Source organism: Microtus pennsylvanicus, chromosome 8 (assembly GCF_037038515.1).
Source record: "Microtus pennsylvanicus isolate mMicPen1 chromosome 8, mMicPen1.hap1, whole genome shotgun sequence".
Lineage (NCBI taxonomy): Eukaryota > Metazoa > Chordata > Mammalia > Rodentia > Cricetidae > Microtus > Microtus pennsylvanicus.
The window spans coordinates 20,082,299-20,096,426 of record NC_134586.1 but is presented as its reverse complement, the minus strand read 5'-3'; the positions used below and the strand labels follow the sequence as shown (position 1 = coordinate 20,096,426).

Here is a 14,128-nt window from a genome sequence, read left to right as displayed (position 1 = left end):
TACCAAGAATATTTCCATGAATGGTCTCTAACTCATGATGGTTCCAGTCACAGAGTGTGAAAGTGATGCACAGTCAGTGGAAACCATAAGCTCCTAGAATTCTGAGCATCACCCTTTCCCTGGACCAGTGATGCGGGATGCAGCACTCTCTAGTGATGCTGGACAGACACAGCTGTCCTCCGTTTCAACTTAGCCAGCATGGGAAGGAATAGAAGAGCAAACAATTGTGTTGCTAATCTATGAGAACGCATAGGATAGGTATATTAAATGGACTTTTGACTCATTATTTTCAATTCGTGATGGACTTAATAGGTTGCAACCCCTTTGTAAGTTGAAGGGCATCTCTATAAGGAATGGGCTTGTAGGTAAAGCCTCACCTTGAGGAACATTCTAGATGGCATACAACTTTTTAGATGGAGATCTTTATATGGTCATACTAGCAGTATCAATCAAATACTGTTGGGGGGGTCTTTGTTGGTACTCTAGAGATACTGCCAATCAAAGCATACGTATGGAAATATTTAAATTACTAATGTAACAGTACAACCAAACAAGGACACACAGTTCCTTCAATAGCCTCAACATAGTTTGAGTAGTTTTACAGACACAGAGACTAGACTTAGAAAGAATCTTGTCCCAGGTCAAAGCTTTTAGTTCTTGTCACTAACCAGGAGCTTTCCAGCAACTTTTTCACCATGCTTCTTTTTTATCCTTAAAATATAATAATAATGATAATATAATATGATAATATCATCAATAGTATTTATTCTTTATTCCCTTGGGAAAATTAAGCATATTTTGAGAGATTTTCATCAAAAAGGGCTTCTCTTCATGAGAGATCTTTAGGTTTTCATGGAAAGGGCATACAAGTTTTTGTTTATTTTTTTCTTCAGAGTAAGCTGTATCCCAGAGATGATTTTTCCACAGCTACAAATGGCTTACCTTGAGAATTTTGTGTTTTGTTACACTTACCTGATGCACACAGTAGTGTGTTGAATGTTTGTTCCTTCTCGATTCCTTCAGGCTTAAAGTTGAAAAAAAAAAGGTAAAATGATACATAACATACCAAACCAAACCAAACCAAACAAGACCCCAAACTAAACATTTTGAAGTACACTGAGCTATAGACCCATGCACAATCTTGGAAGTGAGATACAGTCACCCAGATTACAAGCACAATGTCATACGACACACTCAGTACTCACACACCTCGACTATTAAGGGCTTGACTATGGTGTCCTTCCGTATGAGGGCTGGCACTTTTGCCACCTCATTGCCACACAGTTCTGCAGACTGCAAAGCTTCTGCGGTGGCTGTGAAGTTCACCTCCCCTGGGAGAGAAAATTTTGATGGCTTTAAATGGTGATACTCAGGCCAGGGAGAGGACCCAGCTGTTGAAGAAGCTTGTTGCCAAGGCTGACACCCCGAATTTGATCCCTGGGACCCACATGCTCCTCACAAGCTGTCACCAGAACTCCACATGTGTGTCCTGGCACACATGCACAGTGAATAAACGTATTTGAAAATTCAGAAGAGCACAGTTATACTGTGCTAAGTGTGCCCCCCCTCCCCCAGTGGACACAATGGTTTTCTGCTTGGTTGTTTTAAATGCAAGAGGAGAGAAAGCACAGCCAGAGCAAACCATTGCAACACAGAGCATGAAATCAGTCAACAGCTCTGACACTCACCCAGGGACTTCGGGGTCACAGCCCAGGACACAGTTTTCCTTCCATTGCCATGGATACAGTGAGAGTCTTGATGGTCTCCCACTGGGACTGCCAGGAAATCAGGAGAGTTCTCTAGGTCCACACGGATCTGTCCCCAAACCCAGACAGGCAGAGAGAGTCAGAAGTCGAGGGTGCAGACAAGGTCAGAGACTTTGCGATGTGTCATAATGGGTAAATCCTGGCACACACTTTGAAGTTTAGATTTTTACACATAGGAATGGTGCCAATGCCTGGGACTTTTCTGCACCAGTGGAGGAAGAGATGTTTCTTTAGACAGACTTTAAATACAAAGTCATTTAGCTGGGCATGGTGGCATAGTCCTATAATTCCAGCACACTGCTGGTTGAGGCAAGAAGGTGGGCACTTTTAGGTCAGCTTGAGCTGTGTGCACAGTGAGACTATCTACCTCAAAAAAAAAATCTCAAAAGGAAAGACTAATCATATGGAAACCATATCTGAAGTTAGGGAACATTTACAAAACAGCATGTCGCCAGAAAGCTTTTCTCTGAGTAAGTTCCTTTCTGAAATGAGGGCATGTCACCCAGCTCTAGGAGGGGTCTGAAGAGCCCTAGGTAATGGAGGGTGATGGGGTTCGCACTCGCTTCCAGAGAAGTGCCCTTACCCGAATGCAGTGAGACATATAATTGAACACGGTAGCTTTGAGGGTGAAGGCTTCTCCGCGCACCACAGAGTAGGGGAGGGTGAGTTCCAGGAAGAAGGGCTGGAAGACGGTGAGAGAGATGGTGGGGGAGAGACCAAGGCCGGTAGCTCCGGACAAGCAGAATGCGCTGGCCTTCCACTCCGTGATGGAATCAGGGACCTTCACTGCCAGCTCACTGCCGCCCGATACGCTGGTGTGGAGGAGAAAGGGCAGCAAAAAACAAAAACAAGAACCACCAGAATGTGGTGACTCAGAAATCAAGTGCAGCAAACATGGGACTAGATCTCGGGACTAGATGCTTCTATTCGGGGTTCTCTGGAATTCCTCCTCTTTTTCCCACTCTGTCTCTTCCCCCATTCTTAATTTCTTCTCCCCTCCCTTTTTCTTTTCCTTTGTTCCTTTCCTTTTCCCCTGGTGGAGAAGACAGCTTCCAGTTTTCTGTTACTCCTGAAAACCGGGAGCCACATAAGGAGAAGAAATGTTTCGCTGTGAGGTAAGTGAACCGAAAGGATCTGGGACCAAGGACCCAGATCCCAGAGCAGGATTCACACCGTCACCTATGCTAAGTCCCAGGGGCACCCAACTCACTCCAGTGGCACCATGTCCCAGATCCAGGTCTCCGGGAAGTACTTCCTCACGGTCTCTCTTACTTCCACCTCTGAAAATTCTTCCTCCATGGCCGAGTCTACCCTCATCTCGTAACTCATTCCTCTGAAGTTCCCTGTTGCGACTGCTGCCATAGGTAAGGCTTGAGGTGCTACCAAGAAGACAACACGCAAGCCCCACAGTGAGACCAGTTCTCATAACTGACTTTGAGTGGTTGTTGTTTCTTAAGTAGGAGAGGGACATCTACCTGATCATAACTCTTTTAAAAATAGTTTTGTTTATTACTTTTTATATTTTATACATTTGTTCTATTGCTTCATTGACTAGAGGTGAGTATATATAAAAGCAAACATAACTTTCTCTAAGATGGCTGTTCTCTTGAAATGATAGTCATGTTTCCCACTGGCACTGACAGTCAACACCAAAGACCAGGAAAGGAAATTCACTGCAGCCAGGTTTCAGAAATATGTCTCATTTCACAGTGCACGAGATAGAGAGACAAGCAGTAAACAGTAGGATCTTGGAATGTGTGTGCTACACACCCTAGCCTTAGAAATGGATCCCAGCTCCATGCGGGACTGTGTATCCCAGTCTAGAGGTTGGGAAAGACAGGCAACAGCAAGAAGGTCTCTGAAGATGCCACAGCAAAAACTAGTCCATGGTCAAAGCGCGATGAGGCTGAGTGCTCTCTTGGTTGGCGTCATCGATTTTGCTGTAACCTTGGCTCTGAGCAAACTGCGTGTGCACTTTGCACTGCCATCACTGCTCAAAGCACCTGGCACAGACTCCAGGCTGGTGTGTGCTGTGAGCTGCGTTAGTTCTGTCCTCCACAGAAAGGCTGCTGCCCGCAGAGAAGCATAATGCCGAATTGCAAAAATAAAGAGTTTTAATATTTTCCTTCCAGCACAGAGACATCGGGTTGGTCTGTCTCTGGACTGTATCATTTAGAATGTCTGAGTTTTAAAAACTGCCGCTGTTTGAGTTGTTGGCTTGAGTTTAATTAAAAAAAAATGGTTCAATGAATTTTAGCGTGGAATTATGCCGGAACTGCCAATCATTTCTGAAATGGCCATAAACACGTGACTACTGTTTTTACTGTGTGTTTATCTGAAGTGCTACTGTTAGCATTGGTGAGTATAAAGCTAACATAACAGCCAAGGCTGAGAAACACTGAAGATGCTTCAGGTCCTATAGTCTTCAACACGCATCCAAAATTTAATCCTTTGTGCAAGAGAGACGATCATATTCATCTCATTAGCGTGCTTATTTGCCCTTGTTTTTAATAAATGGCAAATGCATAGGTGTACCAAAGAATTGTTTTAAAATAAATTTCTTAATCATTCACTGTCACTAAATATTTTACATTCATAGCTGTTTGACACAGCTACATGCCAGGGTTGCATCTGAAAAGTTTAACAAGTCCACTATTCACCACGGGATCAGGTGTCACTACAGCTGGTCCTCGTGACTTCACCATGTGGAGCTTGAGGTGGTCATTGGTTGATGGGAAGCCCAGGAACGGGAGGGAGTTCCAGGGAAACAGCTGTGCAAATGTATTCACAAAGGTGGAAAGGCACCTTCAGAGGTTAATGGAAAGCCTCTCTAGGGTAGAATGTGTATTTCAGGAGTGTGCTTACCATAGTCAAGCAAGTCATTAGTGTAATTATAGAATAAAATGCTATTTATAGAATAAAACGCTAGGATAAAGATGTCTTTTAAGGCAAGACTCCGTGAGGCAAAAGAAACAGACTCACAAGCCGGGCGGTGGTGGCGCACGCCTTTAATCCCAGCACTCGGGAGGCAGAGGCACTGGGAGTTTGAGGCCAGCCTGGTCTACAAGAGCTAGTTCTGGGACAGGCACCAAAGCTACAGAGAAACTCTGCCTCGAAAAACCAAAAAAAAAAAAAAAAAAAAAAAAAGAAAAAAAAGAAAAAAAAAAAGAAACAGACTCACAAACAGCTTCTGTGCGAGCCTAAAGATAAGCCACGCAAAGCTCAGCCCCTGAGACGGAGCTCTGACCATGGCCTGAAGCTCAGCCACTGAGATGGAGTGCTGGGCGTGGCCCGAGGCTCAGCCACTGAGATGGAGTGCTGGGCGTGGCCCGAAGCTCAGCCACTGAGATGGAGTGCTGGGCGTGGCCCGAAGCTCAGCCACTGAGATGGAGTGCTGGGCGTGGCCCGAAGCTCAGCCACTGAGATGGAGTGCTGGGCGTGGCCCGAAGCTCAGCCACTGAGATGGAGTGCTGGGCGTGGCCCGAGGCTCAGCCACTGAGATGGAGTGCTGGGCGTGGCCTGGAGCTCAGCCACTGAGATGGAGTGCTGGGCGTGGCCTGGAGCTCAGCCACTGAGATGGAGTGCTGGGCGTGGCCCGAAGCCTCAAATGCTGTCACAACTGACTGAGCTGTGGTGTCTACAGAAGGGATATGAAGAAGCGAGATGATTGATGTCTAGGATAAAAAAAAGCCGATTTTGACAAGAGAAGGGAGAGAGGGGAGGGATGTGGGGGAAGAGAGAAGTGAGGAAGTGGGGAGGGCATGCTAGGGAGAGAAGCAGTAATCTCATCTGAGTTCTATTTTTGGCAGAAGATGTGACTTGTGAATACATTGCCAAAGGAGTTGAGTGGTGCCTAAGATGTACATGTATATGATATACATGTATATGATGTATATGCATATATGTATAAGCCAATTGTATAAAAACATTCTTTAAACTCCCACCCTACCCCAGTGAAGCATCATTTTTTTTGCTCCTTTTATTATAGCAGACAAAGAAATCATACATTTACCTCTATAGCCGCCTCCCATTCCTGCATAGGCATGAACCGGCTGGCAAAAGCGTGGTTTGTGGATTTTGGAGTTGGTAAAAATATTTAATCCTACAGACTGGAAAATATTACATGTTAAAGTATATTGGAAACTCCAGAGAGGGGACTTAAATTGTTTTCATCTAAGCTGCAGACCTCTATAGGAAGAATTATATATGTTTTAAAGGTAAAAACAAAATATTTTAGTCTATTTTGATAAGATAAAATTTAGTTCACAGTCTGGATATATTTAATGCTCATGGCTCAGCTTAGTTGTAATTAATCTTAAAAATTTACATTGGCCTCTGGGAGTTCGAGGCCAGCCTGGTCTACAAGAGCTAGTTCTGGGACAGGCACCAAAGCTACAGAGAAGCCCTGTCTTGAAAAACCAAAAAAAAAAAAAAATTTTACATTGGCAAATGGGACCCTGTGAGATTAAACAGTTCTGCAAAGCAAAGAAACCAGTCAGCTGGTTATGAAGGCACTGTCTACAGAAGGGGAGAAAATCTTGACCAACTGTACACCTGACAGAGGATTAATTATCTGCAATATACAAATAGCTAAGAAAACCCTAAGCAACAAAATATCAACCCAATAAGCAAACAGGTTAGTGAAGTTAACAGACGGATAGTTCTCAAAAATGAAATGTAGCTGGTCAAATAACATATGAAACGAGTTCAACTTCCCTAGGCACTGGAGAAGTGCAAATCAATCAAACTGAGATTCCCTTTAGTCCAGTCAGAATGGCAGTCATGAAGGAAAAACACAACAGCAAACGCTGAGGAGGAGATGGTCACTGCTGTTGGCCGTGTAAACCAGGTCAGTCACTGTGGAAGTATGGAGGTTTCCCAAAAGACTAAATGGAGGTCGAAATTCCATGTGACTCTACTACCCCTTTACCCAAAGCACTGCAAACCAGCCCATCATGGAGATACTTGCACTCCAGTGTTCACTGAGTCACTGTTGGCAATAGCTAACTTGTGGAACCAACTTAGGTGTCCAAAACCAGAGGCATGGATAAGGGATATATATACATATATACATATATGAATTTTCAGCCACAAAGAACAATAAAGCCATGACATTTGCAAGAAAACATACGCAACTGTAGATAATCATATTAAGTGAGCTAAACCAGTCTTAGAAAGAAAAATATTAAAAAATATTGCATGTTTTTAATGACTATGTTTTCTATCATTTGTGGTTCCTAGACTTTATAAAGATACATAAAGTCGTATCTACATATATTATAAAAGTAGAAGCAAAACATTCTGGGGGACAAAGGGAACACACAGAAAAGGGGGATTAAGGAAAGGGAGGGGAGACAATACCTGGGGAATATGATCAACAATGTATATACAGACATATGTATATGTATATAAAGACATATGTATATAAAGTTTATATTATATAAAGACACATATATTCTTTAAATGTAAATTTAAAGAATTTATCTTTCAAATGACCTATATTACAGCTGCCATGGAGCTACTCATATATTAATCTCTAAGATACAATATATACATATATTTACATATCTACATATTTAGCTATAAAATGGTAAGCCACTGTTACTTAAGGTGCTAGAGAAATTCTGGTAGATATGTATGTGCATAAAGTAACAAACTCTGAGAGTCTTTTCTGTTGATGATTGTTTGGTTAGAGACGGTAGGATAAGACTGTAGTGCTTAGAAGCTCCAGGATTTTGCATTTTAACACAGGCTTATCAACCAGCTCTGGAGAGTTCCAGGAGGGATTACCTCAAACACGCTGCTCATGTCGTCATCGCCCAGGTCCTGCTTCGGTGTGTACACAATCCCATTGTGAGTGATATCGTCTACGATGATGCAGTTTTCGTCATTCCCGCCATAATGAACAACCTGGGGAGGCTTTTCTGGCAGTAACCCATAGACCTGTACATTGGAGGAGAACAAAGGGAAACTGTTTCTTGTTCTACTGTTGAAAGAATTTTATTTTATTTTTCATCGATGTTCACATTGGAAAGATGGTGCACCAGTAATACATAGAAACAGCTATAGTGAAATGGCAAATTCACAATTCAGCTGATTTTGTTCTGCCAGCTTCATAGTAGGCAATTTTTTGTGCCTTTTGGGAAAACAGATGGAAGAAAATTGACTGCTATTCTGCCTGCTTTTACGAATGTTATTTTACTTCCAAATTGTTCTCCAGTGCCATGGTTTCTAACATTGTCTTCTGTTAGCCTCTGACAACTAGAAACATATGCTGTGGTTTTCGTTAAAAGATCTTCTTGAGAAGTTAACTCACAGAGAAATTGATTGCAAAGATAGAGTTATTATATATAAACAATCCATGATGAAATCAGCTAAATGGCACATTGCTATTTCATGCACTACAAAGTGATTAATTAATTATGCCGTAATGCATATGGTTAACTCTGTTGAAAGAATTTTAAATGGGATAATGCTCAATATGGAATTTAAGCCACCATGTTGTATTCACCTTTGTCGCGTGTGTGCTATAAGGGACGAGGCAGGGAATCATGGAAAAAGACTGAATGCCCAAGTTTTTGATCTTCTATGCATAAATACAGGATGGCAATGTAGCTCAGTTGGTGGAGTGCTTGTCTAACAGGCATGAAACCTTGGATTTCAACCCCAGCACCATATAAACCAGGCATGCTGGTGCAAGCCTGTAATCCCAGTGCTTGGGAGGTGGGGGCCTGAGGATCAAAAACTCAAGGTCATCCGTAACTGCTTTATGAGTTCAATGACTGCCTGGACTATACGAGACTCTTTCTAAAAAACTGAAGTGAATTTGTCAGCATTGGTCTAAATGTGGAAGACTATGAAGGCAAGAGCTACAGGCTGGCAGTTTTCAGGTTAGTGGTGCAGAGGGAGGCAGGGGCATGGGCACAGAGACAACTAGATGACTTCTGAATTCTTTATCTTAGCTACCCCGGTCTCAGTAGTGCTGGACCTGGAGGCAAGAAGCCGAGGATAACTGTAAAACTGCTAAAGACACCACAAAGCCAGTAAGCAAGGATGTTTCTTTGAAAACGCAAAGACGTTTTGGAGGCATGTTTGAAAAGAAACTATTTTTGTTCACTCTTAAGGCCAGTAAGTGCTTGATTTTAGAGAAAGCATAAAAGCCCGGCATCTTACATAATCTGAGTTGTTACAGGCTAGCAAGTGGATTGGTAGAAATTTAGTTCCTCTAAAACGTATTGAAGCATGCTCTCTCCCTAATTCATACATCCTATTTGTGTTTTTATTCATAACCTGCAGTAATAAGACCTACCCCAAATTATTATTCACTTGTTAAGAAATACCAGAGTAAGACGCGACGATTCTGTAAAACCCTGTGCCCAGCGACTGTTAGGGAATTACGTCATACTGATCATGTCCTCTGTGGTCATGGTTAACAAAAACGGTCTTATGTCAGCATTCCATGACACCAAGGCCGCAGTGGGACTCACTGACTGAGGTGAGAGCTCGGCTTCCGGCTTCAGCAGCAGCACGCTCTGGTCTACCGCACGGAGGGCGCAGAGGGACAGGGGTGTGGCTGTGACCTTCAGGTTGGCATCAGAGGCTGGCAGGCTCTGCGCTGGTGAGAAACTCAAATTTACCTGTAAAGAGCATATGATTATAGCAACATCTTAAAAGAAAGATGACTTGACTCTCTCCTCCAGCCCGTTCTGAGTTTCTCACTTCCACTTTCTTTACCTATCTCAGCAGGTTTACAACATGGACTTTTCTAGGGGCTCTTCCTTCAGCATCTGCAGAATGACCGGGAAGTGTGGCTTGGGTTTACCTTTTTTTTTTTTCCTTTATGTAACTGGTAGAAAGTTGATGTTGATCCCTCTGAAATAGAATCTAGTATGATACTGAAAACACTCCTGGGAAGGAAGACACAAAACCTTAGGTGGCTGACCTATCAAAAGATAGGTTGTAAGGAGTTGGTGAGATGGTACACCTGACCTCCTCCAGTCATGGTCACGTGACATTCTAAAGTAGTGCAGTGCTGATGGCCACTGGAGATTTACAAGGATTGCATGGATGCAGATTAGACCGTGGGGTCCATCACATCTGAGCTGAAAACCTCATGTGCCACTTTCATTCCACCGCAGCCACAGGGAAAATCATCTCGTGTGGGGTGTGCCACTCCACGGCCGAGAAAGAAGAAAGCTAAGACAGCAGTTGTTCATCTCGGGGACTGAGCGGTGTCCACCCCTGGATTCAGAACCATTTTCTTTTTCTCATTTGACTTGTTTTTAAGTGAATTTGAGACAGGATCTTGCACACAGCCCAGGCTGGATTTGAACTCAGTGTGTACCCCAGGTTCTGCTGGGGTCAGAGGCATGCACCTACCATACCTGCCCTGTGTTGTTCTCTCTTACTTAGCTTTCCATTATACGTAAACATTTGCAGGGCTAGCTGCCAGAAAAATAATTTAAACTAATACATATTTAATGTGTACCCGGCGTCTTAAAGGGAAGATGTTTTAAATAGATACATTTCCTCTCTGTCCAGTAAAAGATGGGAAAAAATAGATTGGTTTGAAGAGATGTGTCCCTGTCTGACCCCAGGTCCTTTCTCACTCTCTCAAGCCTCCCATTTGCTCACCACGCCATCAGGGACCTGAATTGGTGACTCTCCTAGACCCGTCCTCCTGGTATCTCTAAAGCAGTCGGTGTTCTCGTGAGTGTTGTGTGAGTCTTCCTTTTTGTGATTGTCAGTGCTTTTTTTTCTGTTGCCTTTGATCAACATGAGTGAGAAGGCATTTGATCTGGAGTGAATGTACCTTTGAGCTTCCTTTGAGAAATTTTATGGTGTTACTCAGAGGTTTCCAATGCTTTGGAGAATCAGAGGCATTTTTCAGATTTGATTCTGAGTGGGAAGTAATCTTTTTCTGTCAGTTATATGCTGTCAAGCAGTTTCAAGTCTGGATTGTGAGGCGTGTGATGAGGGGAGACTAACTCACCAGCGAGGGACTGCTGCCCACTGCTAGAGTGGTGTGAGCCAAAACTTAACCCTCCCGAGATTTCCCTGGCAACCATGCACGACCCACAGTAGAAGACCCTGGGGCTGATGTAAGAGGCCCACCACATGAAACTCACAGAAGACCCAAACAGAACCTACCCCATGTTCCTGACACAATTCCCAGCTTTAACAGCATTCCTTGGATGGAGCATAATAAAAGATCTCGTGACAAGTTACTTTTTTATATTTAATCCTTACTACAGTGTCAAAAACCTGTATATTTTCCTGATTATATTCAGGAGCTCAATCTACGCTCAAAGCACACACTCTTCTGCCATGACTGGATCAGGATCAGAGGTGTGCCAGGAGATAGACGGGACAAGATCGACACAGCTTGGTGAAAGAGCATTTTCAGTGGAAGATTGGTGTCAAAATGTTTTAAAATAATTTAAAAGTTTGATATGGGACCTGAAGAGATGGCTTAACAGTTAAGAGCAGTAGCTGCTTTCCCACAGGATCTGGGTTCACTTCTCAGCACTTACATGGCTGTTCACAACCACCTATAACTTCAGTTCCAGGAGATCCTGTGACCTCTTCTGACCTTCACAGGTAACAAGCACACATAAGGTGCACAGACACACATCTGGGCAAAACACCCATAGGCATAAAATAAATGGCTATATATATATATATATATATATATATATATATATATATATGTATGTATACAAAGTTTTCTGTAGATTAGATTTTGAAATCCACGTGAGTCTTTTAAATTAAAAAAAACCATTCAGCCTGTGGCCACCTGTTTTGGGCAGTACCACCAGACTGCTAACTAGAGAGGTACTTAGGGGAAAGTTAAAGAGCCCTATGTGGTGGCTTTAAAATGGGCATTAAGACAGCTATGGTGTGCATGACTTTAATCCCAACACTTGGAAGGCAGAGACACCTTCTCTGCCTTCTGGGAACTCAAGGTCAACCTGGTCTAGTAGCAAGTTCCTGGACATCCAGGGCTACACTGAGAGACCCTGTCTCAAAAAAAAAATGAAAATAGATATTACTTATTTATTGCCCACACTTATAAAGGATAGAATAAAAGGATTGGGCTTAGACATAACCACCTACCTTATTGGTAAAACACTTTTCGATTTCGAGTTTCTGAGTGTCGGCAACAATTTCTCCATCAGGTAAAATAGCATAGATGAGCAGCTGGGCCACCGGAGCCATTCCTGGCTCCACTTGAAGTGGGAAGGAAAATACCCCTTTCACTGGAGAATGAAGAAGATTCGAGATTATGGATCAGGAGTGGATTCTCAATTTTATATCAGAATAGTTATTAGAATATTTAAGAATTTATATTTGGGTCACATAAGAAGGGCACACACTTTTGCCACCTTGTGTGATGTGGCGCTTGATAAGTGCACACTGAATGACGCTTTTACAGGTGCAGCTTTAATTCTGTGCTCTGGCTCAGTAGGAAAACCATTCAGTCTATGGCTCTATTTCTAAAGGTTTTCATATTTTATTTTATGTGTATGAGTGCTTTGCATTCATGCATGTCTGTGCAGCATATATGTGCAATGCTCACAAAGGCCAGAAGAGCGTATCAGATCCCTTGGAACTGGAATTACAAATGGTTATGAGCCACTGTGTGAGTGCTGGGAATTGAATCTGGGTCCTCTGGAAGAGCAGCCAATGCTCTTAGCCACTGAACCGTTTCTCCAGCCATATGTACACACACACACACACACACACACACACACACACACACACACACTGATAACACAACTATAGTGAGACTGCAGAGAATGAAGAGATGCTACAGACCTAAGAAGACCCCCATGGTGAGCTGACTTTAGAGTAAGGGATGCTGCATCTTTATTAGACTGGTAGAATTGAGGCTAAACATCCTCCAGGAAATGTGCAGAGTGAAAGTCATGGTCTAGTAGACATCTCAGCAAAGGCATAACATAAACAGTTGGTTAGGAAAACAGATTGAAAATAGTGCCAGGTGTTTGGAGATTCAAGATGGTGGCTTGATGTTTGGAGATCCAAGATGGTGGCTTGATGGTAGTCACCAATCACTTCCCCAGCATCGGGAAAAATCAAATCAACCAGAGAGCAGCGGCCTTCAGAGGTGGATGGCTGCAGAAGCATGCCAAGTTCAGAAGTGAAGACACAGACTACTCAGTCAGGGAAATGCAAATTGTGTTTACAATAAAATTCCACTTCATTCCAGTCAGAACAGCAAAAAAAGAAACCATAAAGAACCCAAACTCTAGCAAAGATGTGAAGGAGAGGGAACCTCTAAATGCAGAGAATGTAAATTAGAGCAGTCACTGTGGCAAACAACATGGAGAATGCTCAGTAAATAGAACATAGATTAACCACATGAACCAACTATGCCACTCACTCTTCAGTGTTTATCAAAAGGACACGAGATCAGCATTCAAAAGAGACGCCCAAACATCCACACTTTGGCTCTGTTCACCGCTACCGGTATATGGAATCAACTTAAGCATCCATCAGCAGATGAACAGGCAAGAAAATGTGGTACATTTAGACAACAGACAATTACTATTCAGCCACAAAGAATAACAAAACTGTACCATCATCAGGAAAATGGGTGGAATTGGAGGACGTTATGTTAAACAAAACAAGCCAGATAAAGAGATTTTTTATGTGGTTTCTCTTATATAAGGAAAAATCATGACTCAGAACTATAAGAAGAGTCCAGGAAAGGGAAGGGAAGAGAAGAATGGGCAAGAGAATGGAGACCAAAGTATGTTCCATACATGCTTGGAGACATCACTGTAAAACTCAGTAATTTGTGTGAACAATAAATATTGATGATTATAATGGTGAAGAATTTAAAAATCTGCTGCCAGTGAGGGCTATGGAGGAGGGGGATTCTTGAAGTACAATGGCGGAAAGTCTCGTTGAACCATGTCCTGAAGCTATGTGGAAAGCAAACGTAGGGAACGGATTGAGGTGTTCAGAGAGAAGCCTGATGTCCAACCTGGTTTCTTCCTGCTATGCTGGGAAGGAGATAACAGAATTGCTCACCACAGAGCAAGCAGGACTTGATAATTGTTGGAAACTCACGTTATCCAGCTTCTAAGGAACACAGAGTGATTTCTGGAGCTTGCATGTTAGAGAGAGAAACCATATAAAGGATGTCCTCTTGCTAACGTCATAGAAAAGTGAAAATGCCACCATGTTCCACCCCAAAGCTCGCTCTTCAAAGGTCCCTTGAAGAGATTATAAATATGGCTGACAGAGTCCCCACTCCATCTGAGCAAAAGCCAAAATGAGAGGAGCAGTTATCCAGGAAAAAGCCATGGAGAAGCCCTTGTCCAGCAGGATGTATA

General features: G+C 42.9%; 1 protein-coding gene across 1 annotated transcript in view; it reads right to left on the bottom strand.

Moving 5' to 3' along the window:
• The window catches only part of LOC142855972 (pregnancy zone protein-like), a 45,793-nt gene that overhangs the window by 12,312 nt on the left and 19,353 nt on the right, over positions 1-14,128 (bottom strand). The window contains exons 14-22 of the mRNA XM_075982652.1: positions 11,883-12,025; positions 9,254-9,403; positions 7,557-7,709; positions 5,779-5,875; positions 2,977-3,145; positions 2,350-2,578; positions 1,689-1,815; positions 1,210-1,331; positions 973-1,024 (exon numbers count right to left, since the gene is read on the bottom strand). Coding sequence (XP_075838767.1) covers positions 973-1,024; positions 1,210-1,331; positions 1,689-1,815; positions 2,350-2,578; positions 2,977-3,145; positions 5,779-5,875; positions 7,557-7,709; positions 9,254-9,403; positions 11,883-12,025 — 1,242 coding nt within the window. The remainder of the gene's footprint in view (positions 1-972; positions 1,025-1,209; positions 1,332-1,688; positions 1,816-2,349; positions 2,579-2,976; positions 3,146-5,778; positions 5,876-7,556; positions 7,710-9,253; positions 9,404-11,882; positions 12,026-14,128) is intronic.